This window comes from Netta rufina (assembly GCF_964035555.1).
Source record: "Netta rufina genome assembly, chromosome: 1".
NCBI lineage: Eukaryota > Metazoa > Chordata > Aves > Anseriformes > Anatidae > Netta > Netta rufina.
Genome location: NC_140123.1, coordinates 164,844,065 through 164,867,940, shown reverse-complemented (window position 1 = coordinate 164,867,940; position 23,876 = coordinate 164,844,065). Strand labels below are relative to the sequence as shown.

The following is a 23,876-nucleotide window of genomic DNA, read 5'->3' as shown; positions in this document are numbered from 1 at the left end:
ATTTCAACTTAACAGTGCTGCTCTACCTGGTATTTTGCAAAAAATATGAAGCCTCAGTTAGTTAGTTAGTTTGTTTGTTTCTTTCTTTTTTTTTTTTTTTTTTTCTGTTATCTTATGTTTGTTTCCATCTGGAATTCTGTCCTCTCCCCTTCATACTGAATAAAATGTTGGACTATGTGGTAAATTGGTTTTATTTTTACATCTGTATTGCTGCTGATGATCTATAGGGTGATCTTACAGAATTCTAATGCCAGTACTGACTGTGGGGTGGCATTGGGACAAGAAGAAGCAGTGCTACCATCAAGTGCTTCTTATCATGCACATACCATCTCCTGTATTTCCCCATGCTGTCAGAGAGAATAGCAGGGCCTATCACACCAATCACACCAGCCTAGCCCACCAGGTTCCCTGGAAGCTATATATATATACAGGGCTGGAAGCATGAAGACTTGGGCTATGATTAGCCGTGTAGAAGCAAAGTGGAGAAAGGATACAGAAACTTTGGGTATTCTGTCTCTGAGATTTAAAACACTACTATGAAAATTAAAAAGGTGTTAGAAAGAAGTTATTGACTTCTTGTATGTTCATAGCAGATACGTATTTCCATTGATAAATTAACTAAATACACTATTTCCAAACTAACTAACTAACCAAATACACTCTATTTGCACTCTAATTCAGGTAGCCAATGGATGTTTGGGGCTTGGGGAGTGCTTTTTTGAATGCTTTTGTATTAATAAATCGGTTAGGAAAAATATTTTCAATTAAGAATGCAATTTGTTCATCAAAAGGCTTCTTTCACAACTTCTTGCATTTAGAATGTCCAATTAAATTTCAATAAAGCATCATATTGTCAGCGATGTGCAATTAATTTGAAAATCTTTTACACTTACCCCCATGCAGATGATTGCTATTCAGTGGAACAGAAAAGAATTTGGTGCCATGTCAATGAATTTTCCCCCCCTCAACAGCATATTTCAGTGACAGTTTTTCTTAAAAGTTCATTCTTTGTTGGGAAAAGCATTATTACTTGTATTATATGATCTGCTTGCCTTGCTAAGCTAATGATAAAATATCTAGACAGTTGGATCTACAGTTAACATGTAGCTGCTCTGATTTATTAATTCAAATGTCTGTCTCACACCTGAACTTGATGCAATGTTAATCTTACCAAGTGCACTTTTCTTTCTCAAAGGAAGTAACACACCTTTTTGTTTGTTTGTTTGTTTTTACTTTGAATGTGATGCTCTGACTCCAGGGGTGTGTAATGGAGACCCTTCTGATGACCTGAAAATGCAAAACAGGACCATAATTACAAATATGGAAGAAATTGAAATGTTCATTAAGAGTTGGGCAATTGAGAAATCACATGATGTAACAACTAGGAGGCCAGTAAGAAACTGTACTGAAGATAACTGCACATACTGCATAGAACTGTTAAACAGAAGTGTTTTCATTCCTTGTCACAAGAAAGTGAGTACAATTTTCAAAGAAATTCCAGGTGCAAATTAAATGAAAGTTGCATTGTTAAGAAAAGAGTAAGAGAGATGCACATTTTTTATGTTTTGCTTATTTTCATGAGTTTGTAACAGGGTGGCTCTAATGCTTTTGTCATCTTGTCTATTGTAAATAATTCCTCAGGTGATGTAACATAAAAAGAAAAGTGCATCTGTATGGATCTTTGTGCTTTAACTCTGTGTCTTAAATTACTGATTAGTCAACACAGGTATATTACTGAAGAGTGATAGCTTTTTAATAAAAGCTTGACAACAGTCACTACAAATGAAAGCCTCATGCTTCTTCTGTATACAACAGCAACTCATGTAGTCTAAGACTGATTGGACTAAAGAAATTTCCTGTTAAATGGCTTTTAATGTTGCTACTATTGTGTTGACAGTTTGGTAGCTTTTCTTACAGAAATCACAATAATTTATTTCTGGAAACTGTGCTTTCAAACAGAGATGTATCTCTAGCATGCAGACTACCACTAGAGCAGCAGAGCTGCTTCCCACAATGGGAAATGAAAAAGCCCATCTCTCTCAGCACTGACTTTCTCCACATAATTCGATATAAAAAGGATTAATTATTCAAGTGCCCCTATATTTCTCAGAGATGGACATGTCTAGATTCCTGATTCAATTCTAGCTCTTCTGCCTCTCCAACCTGAATTTGCTTTGTATGACTCTGTGTGGTCTTCATCATAGACAAATGCTGTTACAGGGATTGTAGGCAATTCCAAGTCCTCTCCTCATTTTTCCCAGGTAGAAAAAATGGAGGGAAGTCTTCCTAAAAACATGGCTGAAAGAGATTTTATAGCTATCTGCCACAGACGCTGAATGGCAAGGAATGAACTGCGGAATCAAGAAGGGAGAATAGCATCAGTGGGCAGCAATAGGTTTTTCATAATTGTTTTACCATATCTGATTTTGAAATAATTTAATCTGAATAGTCAGAACTTACTCCATATATGTTTCCAGGAGAACTGTCATATCCTCAGGTGCAATGCAATTGCTTATCTTCCTGGCTTATATCAAAACCTGACATAGCATGTTCATCCGTTACAAAGTTTGTTTTCTTTCATGTACGTTATGGTAGCAGAATGAGACTGGATGGTGCATATTGTGTGCTTCACAGACATGAAGCAACTGGAGAAGGATAGGTAACAGAATCGTCTGTGTAACAAACTATAAGGCAGGAGTGAACAACAGCTTGAAGATTGGCTGAAACCACCAGGAGAGCTGGGTTGTTGCACAGTAGTGGATAGGCAGAATAAAACAAATTCTGACTTCTCCCACCTTTTTCGTAAACTTAGGCAAAGAAAAACAATGTAAATAAGATAGTTTGGAACCTGCATTTAGACAATCATAGGCAATCAGGCCCTATACACACACAAAAGGAGTACTCAGCAGGAATTTATGGAAGATATAGCAGCAACGTTTAATTGAGATTGTTGATTTTTAGCTGATCAGACAGTACTGCAAAAGTTCTTGTAAGTAGCATTATAGTCTCATGCCTACTAATGAGAATAAGTTTCTGGCAATTTGAGTTTTGCAAAATGATTGTTCTGGAAAAAAAAAAAAAAGTATTTTCTACTTTGGAGAATGCTTGTGATTTTATTTCCCCTGCAGCTCTGTTATTTCTTGTAATTAATGATTAATTTTAACTACAGAAAACTCTTCTACTTGTTAATTCTCAATCACAATGTGTCCCTAGGTTTCACCACAGGAGTTTTGTGAAAAGATGTGGATCAACAGCACTCATTTTTGGAATTATGAGTGTGATGCACTTTCTGCATATGTGGCATTATGCAACAAGCACAATATCTGCATTAAATGGAGGACATCTGATTATTGCTGTAAGCAAACAACAATGTTCTATATTCTGATGTGACTTTATCTTGCTGCAGTGTTTAGATGAGTTAAAAAATACATTTCTTCCTATTGCTATTGGATGTGCTGTCTCATTTTATCACAGTATTAGTAAGCCACAGTCCAAGCTCTTGAAATGTACCACCAGTTAGTGTCATGAAAGAATTTTAATCTTGATTGAACAAGAAGCTTATTTAAAGAACCACTAACAATATAAATATACGCTTTCTGTGATATACTTTATTGTTCCTACTACCTGTATACCTAATGAAATTCTGAAAGAATGATACCAGCACTCAGTTTCCTCTTTTTATGACTTGCAGCATTGAGTTGTCCAGAGGGCAAGGAATACCAGCCTTGTGTGCAACCCTGTGAAGCAAAGACATGCTTGAATAAGTGGTTGTATGAAGATTCTCCCTGCTCCTATTTAAGGGAAGACTGTGTGTGTAAAAATGGAACTATTCTACATAGAACAGACTCTGACCTCTGTATTCCAGAAGAAAAATGTAGTAAGTACAGCAAGACAGAAGAGCTAGGCAAATACTTGCTAATATTGACCACCGACCAGTGTAAGAGATGTTTAAGTTCTATTTCAGTCCTCAGTAGGTGTGAATCTGGTATAGTTCCCTTCTGCAGAACCTATCTTTAATCTCAAGCTATAGCAGTCTATACTTTAACTCCACTTGCTGATGTCACCCTGCACAGGAAAAATGATGATCATTCTTCCTTCCATAGTTCCCAGGCTTTCTTTCCTAGAGTACTCAGGAATGAGTAGAATGGACAGCTTCTTTCTCCTGCATCAACTGATTATTCCCAGCCCTAGCAGATCATTTGTTCATTTGGGGTTTTTAATGTCATCATTTTGGGGGGGGGCTCCTTCATTGTAATGTTCTGCAGCACTCTTATTTTGTGCAGTATGGCCACCTAGATGACAAACTAATAGTTGCTTGCAGGAAATCTGCACTCTCTTCTTGTCAACGGGATATGATATTTTTCTCTCAGCATGTACAGATAACAGAGGCCAACCCCACTCTGCTGGGGAGATCTGGAATGAGTCCATGAGAGGTTGTTGCATATACAACTGCTTAGAAAATGGAAGTGTTGTTGCTGTAGAACCTGAATGTAATGATGATCCACCACCAGCTTGTGAAAGAGAAGGAGAAGTTATCATCCATGTCATTGAAGAAAGGGCTTGCTGTCCCAAGAAAGTTTGTGGTATGTACCCAGCTGCACACGTATTCAGTAACATAAGTGTAAGTTAAGTGCTTAGTATTTGTTGGCAGAGGTTTATTTTTAGGCAGGGTTCAAGGTGACATTTTTGAGAAGTGATTTTTAGGTAATTGTGGCTGGTTGGGTCAGCAAAGCAAAGTTCTCTTCTATGTAAGAAGTGATTCACTGAAATATGTATTTATTTATTTTGTATTCCACACCCATTAGTGAAACAAACCTTCTGTTAAAAAATGATTTTTTAAGCTCCTCAGTAGAATTTCAAAAGAAATTAACAAATACTCAATGAAAGAAGTAGCTTGGTAGTTGGGGCAGTTACCCAAGCCTATCTGCATTTCTTATGAGTGTCTTGGTGCTAAATCCTCTGACCTCATGCCATTTCAAAGAAAACATTACTCCATGATATGATCATTGATTGTATTCTACCCAGCCCTGGTTTGTAGCAAAATGAATATAGTTATTGCTGCTAAAAATGTTAAGCAGAAGATACTTCCTTCTTCATAACGTCTTCAGGGAAAAAGAGAACAAATGGTCTAGCAGATCTGGTGATTTTGTTCCTTAGCTACCTGTAACTAACACTGTGTTGTTGATTTGTTTAAGGAACATTTTCACTGGGACACTTTAGCTGGCTCCATTTGTAGGAAGCAGGGCAAAGTAAGTACCTGCTTTAGGTACACTGTGCTTGCACAGTGCTACATGAACAGAGCTATACCAGCCCTGGGTTGAGCCGGGAGGCTTACGTGCCGATGTGCAGTGCACTGCAAGCTGCCTTGGACTGCTGTTAGTATGTGGATCTCCTAGTAAATGGTATAAATAGCTTGAACTGTAGGATTTACACTTGTATTTGTTTGTAAATGTTAAAGCAGGTTTTTTTTTTTTTATCCCACAGAATGTAACATGTCATTATGTGATGCCATTATTCCAACATGCAAAACCAATGAAAAATTGGTTGTAGGCTACAACCCTCTGTCCTGCTGTCCACAATACCGATGTGGTAAGGGAAATACAAAAACACAATTACTGGGACACTTTCCAGGCTTCTACTGTCTGTAGTAAGAAAGTTTGCCTTACAGGCTGTTTTGATTTTTAGTAGAATGGGACACTGTAAATAGCTCCAGGCAATGGTATATCTATTTCAAATTCTCAATATTATTTTGTATTTGTGTTTTGTGCCAGTTTTGATTTACTGTCTTTTTTTTTTTTTTTTTTTTTTAATAAGCAAAAGAAGATTTCTTTTTATTTATCTTTTTAGCATGATTTCTTTGACTCTTTTTAAAATACTGGTTATTTCATATCCTACAGAATGTGATCCTTCAGTTTGTTTCAATGCTTCTCAGCTGGACTGCAGAGAAGACCAGTTCATTGTTGAAGCAAAACAGGAAGATCCCTGTTGTTTCTCTTATGTCTGTGGTAAAAAAAAAATCTATTATTTTTGTGGGTAACCGAGGAATAGTTAAGTATTTACAAAAGTAGTATATATTTTTAAACCTTATAACTTAACCAGGAATTCCTGAAGACATCAGTGGGATTTCACACAGGCCAGGCTAACTGGAGCATGAATTACACTTGGGTTTGGGGATCTTTCATTTCAAACATAATTTTATCATACAGTGATCTTCACCATTGAATTATATGATCTGTGTTGTCAGTGTGCCATATCATGGATCACAGCTGAGCCTCAGTAGTTCCTTAACACCAAGCTGTCTATAACTTAGTGTAAGTCCTGACTCTTAAGTGTATGCACTACTACATGCACTGCATCTTTCTGGATTTGAATACCAGTCCATAAAAGTTATGTTATCCAAGTAAGAGGCATAAGACTTGTAGTAATAAATAAAATGTGCATGTTAACTTTCTATTATCTAAAATTTGTAAATATTTGTTTTGTTTTTCATTTAGTTTGTGAATCATGTATTGAGCCTGTTCCTTTGTGTAACGAAGGGGAAATTCTCACTGTAGACCTTAATACCATACATTACTGTTGTCCTCATTACTACTGTGGTGAGTATAACTGTTAGTTCAATATGTTACCAAATTTAATAAAAATGACAGGAAATGTGTGTGGAGGTTTCTTTGATGCAGCATTTAGGATGTGCTTCAGCTAGAGATTAAGGGCTCTAAGTGAGGGTGTCTACATTTGAGATAGGCTCAAAGTTCTTGGTATACTCAGTGGTGGTCTAACCAGAACAGCCAGTGGAATCTGAAGAGTTTATTTAGTTCACCAAACACTAAAAAGTTACTTTCAGGGCTATCTAGATACCAATACATTAATCTGGATTCTGATCTGATCCTTAGTGTTTAAATATACAATTGTTCATATACATCCATACATTTAAAACATCTATAATAAAATAGACAGCGTTTATGTCATTGTACCTCTGTTGTACTCTTCATTAGTACTCTGATACCTGTCTCTTTTTCCCATTTAGTTTGTGATGAAAACCTTTGTTCTGATCCTCCTATTAATTGTACAGATGACATGAAACTTGTGAAGGAAAAAATACCTGGGCAGTGTTGTCCAGAGTGGCACTGTGGTAATTATTACTTTATTCCTTAGTCACTGTAGTTAATAAAAGCAATTAGGTAACTGACTGATAGGCTTTTCTTGTTCTCTTTTCAGAATGTAGCTGTGAAAATGCTACTATGGTGACTTGCAAATTGGTAAGAGCTGCCCTTTAAATATTTTTATTAATCATGGACTGCACTCTTACTCCTCCCTTTCCATTCTTTGTTTAATTTGTTATAAAGGGTGATAAGTCTGAACTTGGACAGGCCAGGACTCTGCCTTTCAGCTCCCAGCTCAAGCGTGTAACTCGATCAAATTTCTATATGGTGCTGTCAGCTGTTCCCTGGGGAAATTTCATTCTGTGTGTTTTAGGATGACAAAAGAAGAAAAGCAACTGTAATATTATTCTGTTCAATGTTGACTCAAAACAAAATGCTAGAAGTTTCCCCACTTAAATAATTCCTAATTGTTGTTAATAATTAATGAGTGATGACCCTTACAATCATATGTATCATCTGGAGAAATGTGTTATTTTGTTAAGCATTTATGCTTTAAATTAGGATGATTTAACATTATTGAACTTAGCTATATCTTAGCTTAGATATGAAAAGTCATAAATACTTTGCTCCTTGTATGCTCCCACAGCAAGGACAGTGAGCTGGAAAATAATGATAGGTGAATCTTCAAAATTCTAATATCAGGGACATTTTCCCTATTAAATGCTTGTAGTTTGTCCCCCTTTTCCTCTTATGTGAAGAAAGATAATGTAATATGTAAACAGGAGTTGCAAATTTTAATAGCTTTTACCTATGTTTGGGAAGAAAATTCATAGCAGGCGTTCTTTTGCTGATATGTTCATTATTGAAATAACTTTTTATCTCAGGAAAAACTGCTGTTACAACCACTCTGGTGTTTATATTCATTCCTAGAGAAAATGAAGTATTTTGCGCTTATTGAAAGAGATAAATACATTGAATATTTTTGAATATGCTATTGTTTCTTGAGGACACTGCAGTTTTACTCTTTTATGGAACATGGGTGAAAGTGATGAAAGCAATAATTTATATTTTTAGAGAAATTTAGAGATATACATTTGTGTATGACTGCAAATTCTTTTATCTTTTTTACACTCAGGGAGAAGTTAAAAAAATAGACAGTAACATTTACAGTGCTTGTGGATGCACTCACTACATTTGTGGTAACTTTTTATTTATGTCTGCTTGATTTTAAATTTTACTAAAAAGGGCATACAAAGAAAGAAGAAATAGGGTGATAATCACTTTCTCAATTTTAACAATCTTCTGTTATGGATGTCTACCAAGATATAGAATTATGCTGTCATTACTTAATATTGTATTTCATCTGCAAACTCATCAATTTTGTGTTTGGTCTTGAGAGGCATAGGGAGTGTATTAAAACTGTCCATACTCCCTCCCACCCTCCCTCCCTCTCTCTCTCTCTCTCTCTCTCTCTCTCTGTCTCACTCTCTCCCTCTCTCCCTCTCCCTCCCTCCCTCCCTCCCTCCCTCCCTCTTTCTTTCTTTCTTTCTTTCTTTCTTTCTTTCTTTCTTTCTTTCTTTCTTTCTTTCTTTCTTTCTTTCTTTCTTTCTTTTCTTCTGCACACTATTAACCTCAAATGAGCCAGCATGAAGGTAGGAGCCCAATTTTAAGATCAGATTTCTGCTCCCTTCTGTAACTCATTTACCTTATGCAAACTAGATTACAGCCCACTGTCTATGGGAGTTCATGAGGCATCCCATAATCCTGACAGGAGCCCAGGCTAAACTGCCTCTGGTAGCAAAGCACAAATTTACAGTACAGATTGAACATATTAATGTCCCACATTTAATTGTAGGAATGCTTTATTAATTGACAAAAAAGTGCTACATTTTATGATGTGCAGAATAATTCATGTAATTTAATTGTCCCAATGTTAAAAAACAGAATTCTTTAAAAAAGAACAATAGATTATTATTATTTAAAAAAAAATCCACAGTAGCAATATTGTCAATTTTAGTCAGTTATGCACTTTGTAGCATTTTTTTTTTTTTGAGCTGAATTATACCCCCTCCCTCCTTTGTTTTGGTAACTAAGTGCATAAACTGATCAAATCTAAAACTTGGAAGCCTTTTGCAGTGAATAGGACTTTGCCCTACTTTTGTCCTCACAGAGATCCTCTTAACTTGCTTGATGATTTTTTTTTTTTTTTTCTCACTTGTAACATGTTTTTCTTTTGGTGTCAGAAAAGGATGATGTGTGCATCTTCCAAGAAGTAACAGTACTGAATCCTGGACAATCAGTGATTCAGTACTTGGATGGAGACCTTTGTTATACTGTACAGTGTTTACAAGAAAAAGATCACAACACAGGATACAATGCCATGCGTTTTACAACAGTGAACTGTTCCCAGCAATGTGAAGCTGTAAGTATACTTTAAACAATGGAATGATGCAATTTTAAGCACAACTTCACAATTAGGACAAAAATTAAAGGGCAGATTTTTGTTAGTCTAGTTTACTCAGAAAGAATTTGAAAACTTAACAGTGATGATGTATATCTTCTGTGACTCCAGGCTTCTTTTAAGAGGTGATATTTAATAGTGTTTGTGAATATATTCATCCATACATACATATTGTTTGTCTTGGTATTTTTATTTTCAGAATTCAATGAATTTTTATAAGTTGTATGTTTTTAAAAAAAAAGTCTTTTTCTTTCTTTTTTCCCTTTTCCTCTAGCATCAAATATATATTCCTTCCCCAAGTCACCATAGTTGCTGTGGTACCTGTCTAAATGTGTCCTGTTTTTTTCACACTGAGAATGGCACACAAATCGTATATGAGGTAAGTGCCTCTGGAGAGGGACAGAAGTATAATGACATGATAAGCACAGACGTCTGATGGTCACTTAGTAAACTCATGCAGTGAGTCTTGCTTCATACTTCCTTATTGTTGCTAATGCACTTGGAGGCTCTTTATGGTAAATGATATAACAGGGAAAAATTATGTTTATTTATAGACTTGCCATTTCACAGCAGATAAATACTGTGTTTCATTTTATTGGTTGTAATATCCCCCACAAAGACAGGTAAATGTAGTCATTTACTTAAGGCTGGATATGTTCTAAGTGAAAGTTAGAGGTTGAATTGTAACTCTAAGTCATATGCTGTGATTGGGAAGAGTTGGCAGTACTTTTGTGCTTCTGGGTCCACATCAGGACTCCTGTGTCCCCCCCTTCTCAGGGTCACTCTTTTCTCCATTCTGGTTCCTACAGCATGCAAGTGTGCAAACAGAATGACTGGGTTTCAGAATCTGACTGTTGCATTCCAGCAGCCACATACAAGAAAATGTACACGTGGCCATGGCTTGGTTCATGCTTTCCATTGCTTTTAGAGCAAAAGAATTACTCCCTTTTTCTGGCACAGACCCCCTTCATTTTGCTCTAGTACACCCAGTACCTCCAGGATGGTCTTTGCTGGTGTGGGTAAGCGTGCAACAAAATTTCCATTCCAGTAGATACTGCAGCGTGAAGGCAAGATTTGTACAGACATCTGGGAGTTGAGATATAGCCGAAATGTGTTTCTTTGTTGACAACGGTTTTGTATTACATGTTCAGGAAGGAAGCACTTGGAGCTCCAACTGCACAAACTACAAGTGTACAAAGACTGCTGCGGGGGCTATGATACTGGGCTCTGGTGTAGTTTGCCCCCCTTTCAATGACACTGAGTGTACAAAGGTTTGTACTTTGGGTGAGGTAAGTAACAATAACTCATCTGTCAGTATGGAGTTTCGCCTACACTTGAAAATGCACACATACTTTGTGTGCTTTCTTTAAACTTAAAAAAAGTGGTAAGTTACAAGATGTAAGTGATCAATGTGATCAGTGTTGTTTGCTATTTTTCTGTTTACATTTTGACTAACAATATCTGTGAGGAGCACAGAAACTCCTTTTGGGCTTTAATAATGACTGCTTTTGAAATATTCTTGAATTTGTGTTGCGCTTGAGATACTGCTATATAAAGTGTTAATCACTAGTTCTTACTTAGTTCAGAATAATACTTTTAAGTTTATATTAAATAAATTGGATGAAGCAGTTCAGAAATCTTGCATATAAATGCAAACTATATTAAAAATTACTTAAGCAATGCAAGGATTAGAAGGATGACCATGTGTATACAAACTTAATTATCTCTTAAACTAAACTTTGTATGACATAACAAAAAGTATTTATCATACTTGAAAGGTTATCTACCTACACCATATATCTAAAAAGGTAATTTTGGCATGCCCAATAAGCTGTTTTAAAGACTGTAGATGCTTCATCTACATTACAAATTTGTTTGAAAATTTGATATTTGCAATTTGGTACTTCCCTAATTTTATAATACTTCTCATATTTCTAGTTCTTGCACTTGTGGTATACCAAACCATATATAAGCTATCAAACAAACAAACAAAAAAACACGTAGAGAGGGTAAGTACCATCACTGTCTTGACTACACATTACAAATTTAGCCCAGCTCTTATGTGTCCATTGCATTTGTTTAAAATTCCTTATTTCTTCCAGTCATGAAGAAGGCATTCAATCTAAAATTAATGCCTGTTCCACTTTAACTTTATCCTTGAGTTTCTTCCTTGGAATCCTTTTGTCACTACCTATTAGGAACTTTCCTTAATAATTCTAGTTGCGATTGTAATGAACAGAGCACTAAAATTAATTTCCTGACTGACCTATTTTTTCAGAGATGCTAAACGTAGACTTGAGCCAGGAGAAAGCTCTTCTGACAGTCTGCTCAGGATAACTTTGAAACAAATACAGATTTAAGAGGCTGAGTTTAAGTGCTCATCTAAGAAGTTCTTGAACAACTTAGTAATTTTTCTGTAATGAGATAAAAAATGCATGTATGCATGAAACAATGGAACCTTACAAATGGAAGCTTTTGTCTTTTGTTATAAAAGTGTTGTTGATGTTCAGTTGTCTGCTTTACACACAGTTCTGGGCTGTGCAATAAAACTGTGGGCACATGTTTCTTCCTTGCACACATTCTGAGAGACGGCAGGCTCTCTTTCTGTCTTTCTTTCCTTCGCACTCTGTTTTAATTTCACAAGGAAATTTTCTCCACTTTGATACATTTTTACTTTCTGGCTGACAAGTGACTTTAGAAAATAAAATAGCAAAGACTATTATTGTTTGAGAAAAAATAATTGAGCACATCAACATATATGAAATTCTGCAATTCATGTTCTCTTTCAAAAGTGTGTATATGTATATATACGTACTTGCACATACACGTATATCTCTAATGTTGTAAATAGCTCCTTATTAGGTACTAATTTTCTGCTAGGTATATAAGCAGTGTAAACCTTTTTACATCATCCACAAAGTTACATAAATGAATTTTTTAAACTTTCCTGCTAAATCTCACTGGTGGTGAAATAGATGATAATGGGAAATATAAAAAACAGCTTATAGAAATCAAGTGGCTTATTCAAAGGATACTAGTTAAGGTCAGATAACCAGGGACAAGCCATTTTCAGTGTTAAAGACTAAAGAATTTATGAACCAAACATTTGATGCATATTTGTGCAATTCTCTTGATTTAGATATTACTTTTTATTAGTTGGACATCTTTAAAACATGGAATCTCTTGAGATACAATATACCTTTGCATTGGGCACAGTCTTTTTTGATATATTCTTCTTTTATTTCTCTAGAACGGAGGAATTGTGCAGACATATAATGATGGCTGCTGCAAGACCTGTAAGTGATGAAGGCTGCAGTAAATGCTAGTTTGGCTTTGGTTTTGGAGGGCTGTGTTTTTTAACCTGTTGCTGGGACACAAAGAAGGAAAAAGCATGCTGTCCCTACACAAATCAAAATTGTTATAGTTACTTAACTACTCTTACTAAATGGTCTCGCTTCATTTGGCTGCTGACTTGGTGGTTTTTAATGTTAATATTCTGGAGTATAACCAAATCTCTCCAAATATAACCTGTAGAAGATAAAAAGTTATCTCAATTAAAATAATTAAAAGATTGCCTAAAATATTGCCTAAATTATGTTCACCATAAAATATAATAATTTTCCATCTAAAATTGATACTTAATTTGATGTTAAGTTTCCAAACATACTTACTTATTCTGTTTCACTGCTGTGTATTTTCCAGGGCCAAAATACTGAAATAATTTTTTTTACTTGAAAATTATTTCTTTCTGCTGTAGAAAATATATTTCAATCCCAAATGAGGAAAAGTCATTGGGAGTTGAGTAGTATTGATGTTAACAATTCTTATATAAAATTGAATTTTTAATATCTGGAAATACATCCACATTTTCTGTGTGTGTAACTTTAAAATATGATGAATGTATTGTGATGCATGTTTACCTATGTTTACATAAGTTTATGAACACATGAAGTCTTCATTATTTAAAGTTTAAAAGCAGGCTGAGAACAATCTTTGATTTGCTCTGCAGTTTTGTTTAGGAAAGGTTTTCTGATCAAGTTCAATAATCATCTAGACATAAAAATTAAGCACTGTTCTGTGAAATTAATTACATAGAGCAAGAACTTGTTGAATGCTACAGAAATTACTACCTCCCTTTTTTGATCTTTTTGTGTTCAATATCAGAGTTAAAATGTACAGAAAAAGTAATCTTTGGATTTTTTTTTTTTTTATTTTTATTTTTTTAAACAAGGCTTTAATAATGTTGAATAGAAAGTCACAGGCTTGTAAGTATACTGCACTGGTATTAAGTAAAATTCAGCAATGTAGTAGCTACACATGTGTTTGTATGCTAAATGATTTGGCTATATAAGGGGAAATATTCATATTTATAAAATACAGAGCAATACTCCAGTTTCCAAATTATGTAAAACTTTGAAAGTTATCTGCAAATATTGTTGCTCTATACCATGCATAGCATAGAAAATAGAAGTTATTTTAATATAACAAAATACTTTTTTTTTTTTTGACTGAGAATCAGCAGAGAAAAGTAACACACCAGAATTTGCTAAAATCTTATGAATCAATATTCTTTCTCCAATGCAATAAGCTATGTTGAAAAATCTTTAACTGAAATGAGAAAAAATGGGTTGGCTTTATTTAGAAAAATATCTTAAAGAATTAATGGCTACTGACTTTCTGTTGACTAGGACGATTTATAATTTTGGCCATATTCTGTGGCCTCAGGAAAGGTGTTGTTATACTTCAGAAATTCTTACTCAGGTGGCTGCTAAAAAGATATATGATCCATACACTTATACGCTATTTTATTTTTGTTTTTGCTTTGTTTTTAACTAAAAGCATGTGCCCAGTGGTGAAGCAGATAAAAAGAGTATGTGTAAATAGAGCTTGCAAAACCTTGGGGTTTTAATGGGAACAAATAGTCTTTTTGGAAGAGCTTGATTCAGTGCATGCAAAGTGAGTGCATATATTTAATTCTTACCTTGCCATAGAGAGACTCATTGCAAAAGTTCGGTCTACAAGGAAGCATCATTCCAGTTTTGTGTTAATCAGGAGAGTAATAAAGTTTAGGACATCTTTAGTGATACTTGAAGCAGCTACAGTTTCTAAATTTCGAATACTAACAGGAAAGCTCATCATCTTTTGCTAAAAGAAAAATTGCAATTGGCAGTGTAAGAATTAATGAAATGTCATTTATATAAATATGTTTTTATTTCATGAGAAACTTACATTCCTAATGGTTCTGCCAGGTTCTGGATTGGGTCTATTACCCTTTGCCATTAGTCCAGTAGTGCCTACTGATAGTATTAATTGTGAACCAGGTATTATTTTTAATAATGTATTTTCTTATTTTAATAGTAGTGTAAGCACTGCTTGTATATATGCATAGAGCTGTCATCATCATTAAATGTATTTAATGGTATTGGCCTGATGCTGAGAGACGGTGAACCCCTGCTGACCTCCCAAATCAGTGACTTTTTAAAACCTGGTTAGGGTTCACTGCTCAACACCTGTCAGAATTAGGTTCATTCATTTATGTTATACGCTGAAGATGGTTCTTCCTCCTGTTTGTTTCTAAAATTGGTTTTATTAAATGGACCTACTGTACAGGGTACAGTACATAATAAGAAATAATTATATAATATACAGTTATAATAAGAAATGATTTTACTTTTTAAAACATCATCATCCTTAATACTGCTACTAAGAGATAATGATCTCATGTTTATGTCTCTGAAGTTAATAACTCAACTGTTTTTGCCTTAGAATAGATCAAAAGTGCACATTACTGCCCTATCTCATCTTTGTAGATATGGATTTATACAGTACTTCTTTGTCACAAATAACACGTTTTGCAAAGTTATGAAAATGTTGGGGGAAAAAACCATACAATCCTCAAAGTAAAATCATGCATTAATAAATACTCTACAGCAGTAATTGTGGGAGGTTACAGAACTGTTGCATTATGGTCATAACTCTGCTTTTAATGATAAGTCACAGAAATTTTAGTAAGATTCCTTACTCAAATAAGGAGCAAGTGAAACAAGTACATCCAATACTGAATGAAGACCTTTTTGACAGTTGAAAGTGGAAGAGAGAAAATATAGCAGCAGGGAAGTTTTCATTAGACTTAAGCACCTTATATGCTGAAACGTCATATATCTGTATGAGTTCATGATGGCAAATGCTTTCTAAGGGAAAAATAATAGGAATACTTTTTTGTCTAGTGTTGCTGATGAAAGAAAAGCAAGATACTGTAGGAATTTGCAGTTTTGGTCCTACAGTCATCTTCTAGCTCCACAAGAGAATACTGTTTGATTCTGCAATGCTTAGAATAAAAACTAGATGTATTATGGAGCCAGACTAATTTTCAGATACCCACTGGAGCTATGATTGCAGAATATCTTGGTTACTCAGAGCTCATTAATTTATAAAAATGCTCAGAAGAAAACTTATGCTTTTATGGTCAGGTGTATACCTGACCATGCAGGCATGTGCTAAAGGTGAAGAGACTCTGCTGAATAGTGGTTATTATTTTATAAACTGGATGCCTAGAATGTCCACGTAGACAAACAAATAGATGATTTTTTTTTAGCTTACTGGAACTGGAGAGCTAAATAATTTCTGTTACACAAATAGTAATAGCAAACTGTCTGCTATGGAGTGCAGCATGGAAGATTTTATGTTTAATTATTTCAGTATTATATTATGATTTTTATTATGTTAAAAAAAAATGGCTTTGCACTGTACAGCTCTATTTTTCAAATAAAAGCTCTCCTATCAATATCTCCCAGACCATATTGATAAAATGCAGTATTTCCATAATCCTAGATCTATATGCTGACCAGGTTCAGTTCTGGATGGTAAAAGCTGCACCGTATTTAGGAAATATATGCATCTTTCTCTTTCAAAGCTTCATTCAAGGACCTCTTTGTCAGAAAAATATTGGATATTATTCTATTTAAATTCTAAGCAGTCATAGTAGCATCAAAGTTGTAATCACATTCACAGCTTTATCTTTTCAAATGTCAAGTTTTGAATATCTTCTAAAATGCAGGAAAAAAAAATCATACTTTTCATATTCCCATTAAAAAGAGAATTAATTCTATCACTATTCAAAATTACTTGATCTTTCTCTTGGTTACTGGTATTATGCTTATCTTGCCATATGGGCAATTTTAAACCACATTAATATTTTTGTATTTATAAAATCTCTATAGATTAATGCACAGGTGGATGCCTCATATGTGCCAGCTAAAAAATCAATAATTCCTGAAATTATTTATTAATATATGAGTTTTTTTCTAAAAAAAAATAATAATTATAAAAGTAATAGTTTCATTGTGTACATTAATGAAGCTAATGTGTAATCATTGAATTTATTTTAATAAATTAACATTTTATTAAGAAAAATGTCATGCAAAAAGTGTATTGATTCAATATGCCTTCTTTTTGTATTTTATCAGGTAAAAAGGAAGAAAGAATTTGCCAGAAAATGACAATAAGGACAACTATAAGAAAAAATGACTGTATAAGTCAAAGCCCGGTAAGCATAAAAAAAACTCATGTTTTATGCTGGGCCTATGGCATACCAATCCAAGTATTTAGAAATGGGTTATGCCTATCAACAAGCAACAAAAAATGCTGCTATCTTCTCAAAAGCAGACCTTTGACCCCAGGAATGTTATTCTACTCATAAATGGAATAGTTAGCTGTTCCTATCGCTGAAAGACTGAGTCCTCCTACCTGGAAAAACATCTGTCTTCAAATGAAAAGTACACACCATAATTGCTTATAACTAACAAAGGCACTGAACTCTTCACCATGAAATAACATCCCACTCTTCAAGAGTAGAAATGCTTCCACTTAGGATGTGATGGAAACACTGCTATATTTCTCCTTGAAGACCTTTACTCTGTGTGTCCTCTCCTCCACACAGCCTGTCTCTATATCATAAATTCATGATCCCGTTTATTTATGAGTCTGCTTCATGTATCTTATTTCTCAGCTTTGATGTAGCCCCATCTATAAAACCCAGGATATGTCTGAGGAGCAAATGGGCTTCTCATGTAGCACTTAAAAGAGAAGCAATCGACACCATATCTTGAGCCTTCTGTAATGGCTCTGATAAGATTCTACTGAAGAACTAGTCATAAGGGAAGATGTGAAACAGCATCACAGATTGAAAGATGGGCAGGTTAATTTCCAACCTGTCAGAAGTACAACAGTGACATACCTAAGGTTTAACTGGAGGAATAAGCGTGTGTGGTGTATTTATTTAGTTTTAGAAAAAAGGTAGGTAATGAGGGAGTATACGTCTATAGATGAAATTAAAATTGTTTGCCATAGTTAAGAGCAGAGAAGATTGTAGAGACCTTCACAGTTACTTTAGCAAGCCAGGTTAGGGGACACCAATATGACAGAACAAATACATAGTGTTGACTAAAGCAAATAATATTAAAAAGAAAGATGTAGTCAAAACTCATAGGTTTTTAAAGTAGCTGAAAAGGACCTTGCTCCTGCAACATTTAGTGAATAGGACAGGGAATGGCAACAAGCTCATTCTAGTGTCTCTTATGAGCCAATGGTGCAATAAAAGAGTCCAATAATGGTGCAAAAAAAGAGTCCTCTACAATTATGGTCTCCCTACATTGCTGTAGAACTAGAGAGGGTTCAGGGAAGGACAATGAGAATGTTCACTGAGTCATTCCATAAATGACACGAGTAATTAAGCCTTGCTTCTTCTGACTTGCTACCATACATGTAGGTTCTTTATCTTTCCTTCTACCTTCAAGCACCTTCTAATAAACATTGTCTAGAAAGAAGCCCTATCTCACTTCCATCCATCTTACAAGCCCCTTTCCACAGCATCTTCTTTCCCATTTAATTTATTGCTGCTAGCTCAGATCCATCCCCTTCCAGTTCCCCTACCACAAAAACACCTGGGACCTTATTTCATTGCAAGACTTTGGCCTATCAAATGGCAGTATCTGCTGTGGCTGTTGCTGGTTTGGAGCTACATCTGTGTTCTTTGAGCAGATTAATGCTGTCAAACTTCTGATATGGCTGAGCATGATTACATTTAATTAATTAGTAACTGAGATTATTAATGATTTGGACAAGATCTTATATATATATATAAATATATAAAATTATATATAGAATATATATACATATTATGTATTATATATATATATGTATATGTATATATATTATTATGTATATGTATATATATTGTTATAATATATATGATTTTTTCCCTGTCAAATTTCATGAAAGTCTTAAGATTAACCTTTTGATCTAATTTGTTTAGACACTGTTTATAGGGTGTGGATCAGTTTACCTTTCACAGGCTTTGCTTGAATAAGAAATCAGATTGAAACACTACCATGAAAAAACAACAACAACAAAACAAGCAAACAAAAAAAAAAAAACTAGGTCTAATATGGCCTCCTTCCAATTTCCTGCTATATCAATGTAGTTTGAAGTTTTAATTAAAAAATACTAATTTGTTTTCTCTTACAATATTACCTAAGAAGACTTCACGTAATATAATAGTGAAAGACTAGCTCGGATGAAGTCTACAGAACAAATAATTTTATAGCCTGTTTCTCCCCTTGCTGTTTGATACTAAATCTACTTTGCAAATATATTTGTTACAGTGATGACACATCTAATATTGTTGGGCTCTTAGTTGTGAGCAGTATGAGTGAGAAAGGAAAAGCTTTAGCACTGATATACTTCTCCTCTTGAACTTTCAAAAAGAATGACAGACTATGCTTTGTTTTGCTTAGAATGTAACTTTTCAGCAGTGAACATGAAACAGGCATGAATTTTGTTTTGCTGCTTTGAAATTATTCATTTGTAAACTAGGGATACAATTTTGGTATCCACAGCACAAAGTATTGCTCAATGTTAAGACAGAATACAACCAAAATGCTTTATTTAAAAAATGTATCTCCGTTTGGAATGAATGAATTTTAGAAGATAACTTCTAAAACCAGAGTTCTTTTCAAGTATAAAAATGGATTTTAATCAGAAAGAAGTTTGAAATCTGGAAAACAAAACCTGAGATGTCTAACTACAGTTTTTTATTTACTCATAGATAAATGTGGCTTCTTGTGATGGAAAATGCCCGTCCGCAACAATTTTCAATGTCAATATTGATAGCCATTTAAGATTCTGTAAATGTTGTCGAGAAAATGGAACACGTAATCTGACTGTGCCACTACACTGTGCAGGAAATGGCACTGAAATTATGTATGTCATTCAAGAACCTATAGAATGTTCATGCCAATGGAACTGAGCATTGCATGGATATGATTTTATCTGAAGAACTGAAATGTGTTTCATTTCACCACACTATTTTTTCACCTTGGATGGATATACTACTCTGCAGAAAAAAAAAAAAAAAAAAAAAAAAAGGCACCAGTTATGTTTTATAATGTAACTTTTCAAATTTAGTAGACATTATGTTGTTGTTCAGATATTTCCTTTTTAAATATTAGCATGTACATGTATAGAGAGAAATCCTTTTTAGCAAGGTGTAATTTAGTCATCGTTTACTTTTAAATGGCTTTCCAATGAGTTGTTGATGTCTATGTTTCCAGTATTTTAAAATTTGGGCTTATGGCTCCCTGTCAAAACTTGGAATTTATGAGTGGTTCTTTTCCTTTTGGTTAGAAAATTTCATTTGAGGAATTTTCATCATTGGAATTAATGTTTAAATAGAAAAGATGCATATTGTGGTTTTGAGAATGACTGAATTACTTAAAAAAAAAAAAAAGTCAGTCCAACTGAAACATTTTTTATCTCACTGAAAGGCCTATCTTTTGTCCATTAAGCAGTAGTCAGTGACTGGACTCTGCTTAAACTGGAAATCATTGAGAAACACCATGACTGTGGATTGTAAGTACATGTATCACCTGATCGTATAGAGGAAGAATGTCCTTAAACCTTTGACATTTGTTTAATTTTGGTATATATTATAAGCATGAAGCATGACTAGGCAAAGGCTGAAGAGTTCAGGCATTTGTGCCTTTTTTACGAATATCTAAAAGCTGTTTCTGATGTGAAGGGTTCTATTTTATATCCACTTTTCAGATTTCACAAATAAGAAATTGGCTGTCTACTAGTTGTAGAATAAGATTCTATGTATGCATATATTTATAAAAAAAGGGGGGAACTAGACATTTAAACTATTCAAAATGAGTTTCTTCCTTTGACAGTTTGAAATTTTGTGTTCAGTATATTTTTAATAAATACATATACTTATATATATATATATATATATATACAGAGATTTGGGCTATTGACTGAATCTAGGTTTCACAATTTTTCTATACAGGAAAAAAAAATCCATGTAAAATATGCTTTGAAGGGCCTAGGTGAGCTATGAGTGTTCAATCAGGTTGCAAATCTCCATGATTCAGCACCTTAAGCTGAATATGTTCTCTCACTTGTATTAAGCATACTATGGTACGCTAGAATCAGAGGGGCTGTGTGCCAGTGAGGTCCTTCGGTCAGCTCCACAAGGTGCTGAGTGTAAGGAGACGCACTTGAAATGCTTTTACACGAACGCACGCAGTATGAGGAATAAAATAGATGAGCTAGAAGTCCTGGCCCAGTCCCGCAACTACGACATCATCGGCATAAGCGAAACCTGGTGGGACGAGTCCTGTGACTGGGGTGTTGCGATAGATGGTTACAGGCTCTTCAGGAGGGACAGGCAGGGAAGGCGAGGTGGTGGGGTGGCGATGTATGTGAAGCAGGGGCTGGACTGTGTGGAACTTCAGGTCGGCGATGGCAAAGTTGAGAGCCTCTGGGTAAGGATCAAGGGACGAACGAATAAAGGGGATGTCGTTGTGGGAGTCTATTACAGACCGCCTGGCCAGGACGATAGCGCCGATAAATTATTCTTTACAGAACTAAGAGAGGCCTCGAGATTAACTCCCCTTGTCCTTATGGGGGACTTCAACTTGCTGGACGTTAACTGGGAGTGCCACACAGCTGACACGAGCAAGTCCAGGAGGTTCATGAAGCACCTAGATGATAACTTCTTGGTGCAGGTGCTAACGGAGCCAACTAGGAAAGGTGCCCTCCTAGACCTGTTGCTAGTAAACAGAGAGGGTCTGGTGGGAGATGTGGTGATTGGTGGCCGCCTCGGCCATAGCGACCATGAAGTGGTTGAGTTCAATATTTATGGTGACAGAAGGAAAAGTGCCACCAAAACCTCATCCCTAGATATGGGGAAAGCGGACTTCAGGCTGCTCAGGGAACTAGTCAGCAAGGTCCCCTGGGAAACTGCTCTTGAAGGCCTCGATGTCCACCAGTGCTGGTCACTCTTTAAGCGATGCCTCCTAGAAGCACAAGATCAGGCAATTCCAAAATATCGCAAGTCAGGCAGGCGGGGAAGGAGGCCGGCGTGGCTGACCAGGAATGTTCTAATGGAGATTAGGCGGAAACAGAGAGTGTTTTGCTACTGGAAGGAGGGCCAGGCGTCATGGAAAGAATACAGGGATGCTGTTCGTGTTTGTAGGGAGAAAGTTCGAGTGGCCAAAGCACAGCTAGAGTTGAAGCTGGCTGTGTCTGTGAGAGAAAATAAAAAGGGTTTTTTTAGATATGTAAATGGAAAAAGGAGAACTAAAGAATACATAGGGCCGCTCCTTGATAGGGAAGGTCTCCTCACAGACGATGACATAGGCAAAGCAGAGACGCTTAACGCCTTCTTTGCCTCTGTCTTCAATGCCGATGATGGGCTTCGGGACCGAGGGTGCCCTGAGCTGGAGGACCGGGACGGTGGGGATGACAAACTCCCAACTGACCCTGAACGTGTGCGGGATTTGCTACTCCACCTGGATCCCTACAAGTCCATGGGTCCGGATGGGATTCATCCCCGGGTGCTGAAAGAGCTGGCGGATGTCATCGCGGAACCTCTTTCAATTATTTTTCAACGATCCTGGGAATTTGGAGAGGTCCCGGTAGACTGGAAGCTGGCAAATGTTGTGCCAATTTTCAAGAAGGGTCAGAAAGAAGACCCTAGCAATTACAGGCCTGTCAGTCTCACGTCAGTGCCTGGTAAAATCATGGAGAAGTTGGTTCTCGGACTTATTGAGGCGCACCTGGGGGACAGAGCAGTCATTGGTCCCAGCCAGCATGGGTTTGTGAAGGGTAGGTCCTGCCTAACTAACCTGATTTCCTTTTATGATAAGATCACCCGTATGGTGGACCAAGGGAAACCAGCTGATGTGATTTTTTTGGACTTCAGCAAGGCTTTTGACACGGTTTCCCATAGGATCCTACTGGACAAAATGTCCACCATACAGCTAAATAAAAACATCATACGATGGGTGAGCAATTGGCTAACGGGCAGGGCCCAAAGGGTTATGGTAAATGGGGCTGCGTCAGGCTGGCGGGCGGTCACCAGTGGGGTCCCTCAAGGCTCCATTTTAGGGCCGGTACTTTTCAATATTTTTATAAACGATCTGGATGTAGGAATAGAGGGTATTTTGAGCAAGTTTGCTGATGACACCAAACTTGGAGGAGTTGTGGACTCAAATGAGGGCGTAAAGGCCTTACAGAGGGATCTGGACAGGTTGGAGAGCTGGGCGATCACCAACCGCATGAAGTTCAATAAGAGCAAGTGCCGGGTCCTGCACCTGGGACGGGGAAACCCTGGCTGCATGTACAGACTGGGCGATGAGACGCTGGAGAGCAGCCTGGAAGAGAGGGATCTGGGGGTCGTGGTAGACAGCAAGTTGAATATGAGCCAGCAGTGTGCCCTGGCAGCCAGGAGGGCCAACCGTGTCCTGGGGTGCATCAAGCACGGCATCGCTAGTAGGTCAAGGGAGGTGATTGTCCCGCTCTACTCTGCGCTGGTGCGGCCTCACCTCGAGTACTGTGTGCAGTTCTGGGCACCACAGTATAAAAAGGACATGAAACTGTTGGAAAGTGTCCAGAGGAGGGCTACGAAGATGGTGAAAGGCCTGGAGGGGAAGACGTACGAGGAACGGCTGAGGTCACTGGGCCTGTTCAGCCTGGAGAAGAGGAGACTGAGGGGAGACCTCATCACAGTCTACAACTTCCTCGTAAGGGGGTGTCGAGAGGCAGGAGACCTTTTCTCCATTAACACTAGTGACAGGACCCGTGGGAACGGGGTTAAGCTGAGGCAGGGGAAATTTAGGCTGGACGTCAGGAGGGGGTTCTTCACAGAGAGGGTGGTTGCACACTGGAACAGGCTCCCCAGGGAAGTGGTCACTGCACCGAGCCTGGCTGAATTTAAGAAGAGATTGGACTGTGCACTTAGTCACATGGTC

At 36.5% G+C, this 23,876-nt stretch overlaps 1 protein-coding gene across 1 annotated transcript in view; it reads left to right on the top strand.

Moving 5' to 3' along the window:
• Positions 1-19,867, top strand: part of OTOGL (otogelin like) — a gene marked incomplete at its 3' end in the record, with an annotated part of 96,164 nt that extends 76,297 nt beyond the window's left edge. The window contains 17 exon segments of the mRNA XM_084305824.1: positions 1,259-1,473; positions 3,214-3,355; positions 3,692-3,877; positions 4,371-4,583; positions 5,485-5,589; positions 5,898-6,005; positions 6,495-6,596; positions 7,025-7,129; positions 7,216-7,256; positions 8,236-8,299; positions 9,344-9,522; positions 9,836-9,940; positions 10,713-10,832; positions 12,812-12,857; positions 14,811-14,882; positions 17,028-17,107; positions 19,667-19,867. Coding sequence (XP_084161950.1) covers positions 1,259-1,473; positions 3,214-3,355; positions 3,692-3,877; positions 4,371-4,583; positions 5,485-5,589; positions 5,898-6,005; positions 6,495-6,596; positions 7,025-7,129; positions 7,216-7,256; positions 8,236-8,299; positions 9,344-9,522; positions 9,836-9,940; positions 10,713-10,832; positions 12,812-12,857; positions 14,811-14,882; positions 17,028-17,107; positions 19,667-19,867 — 2,084 coding nt within the window.
• Positions 19,868-23,876: the final 4,009 nt, after the last annotated feature.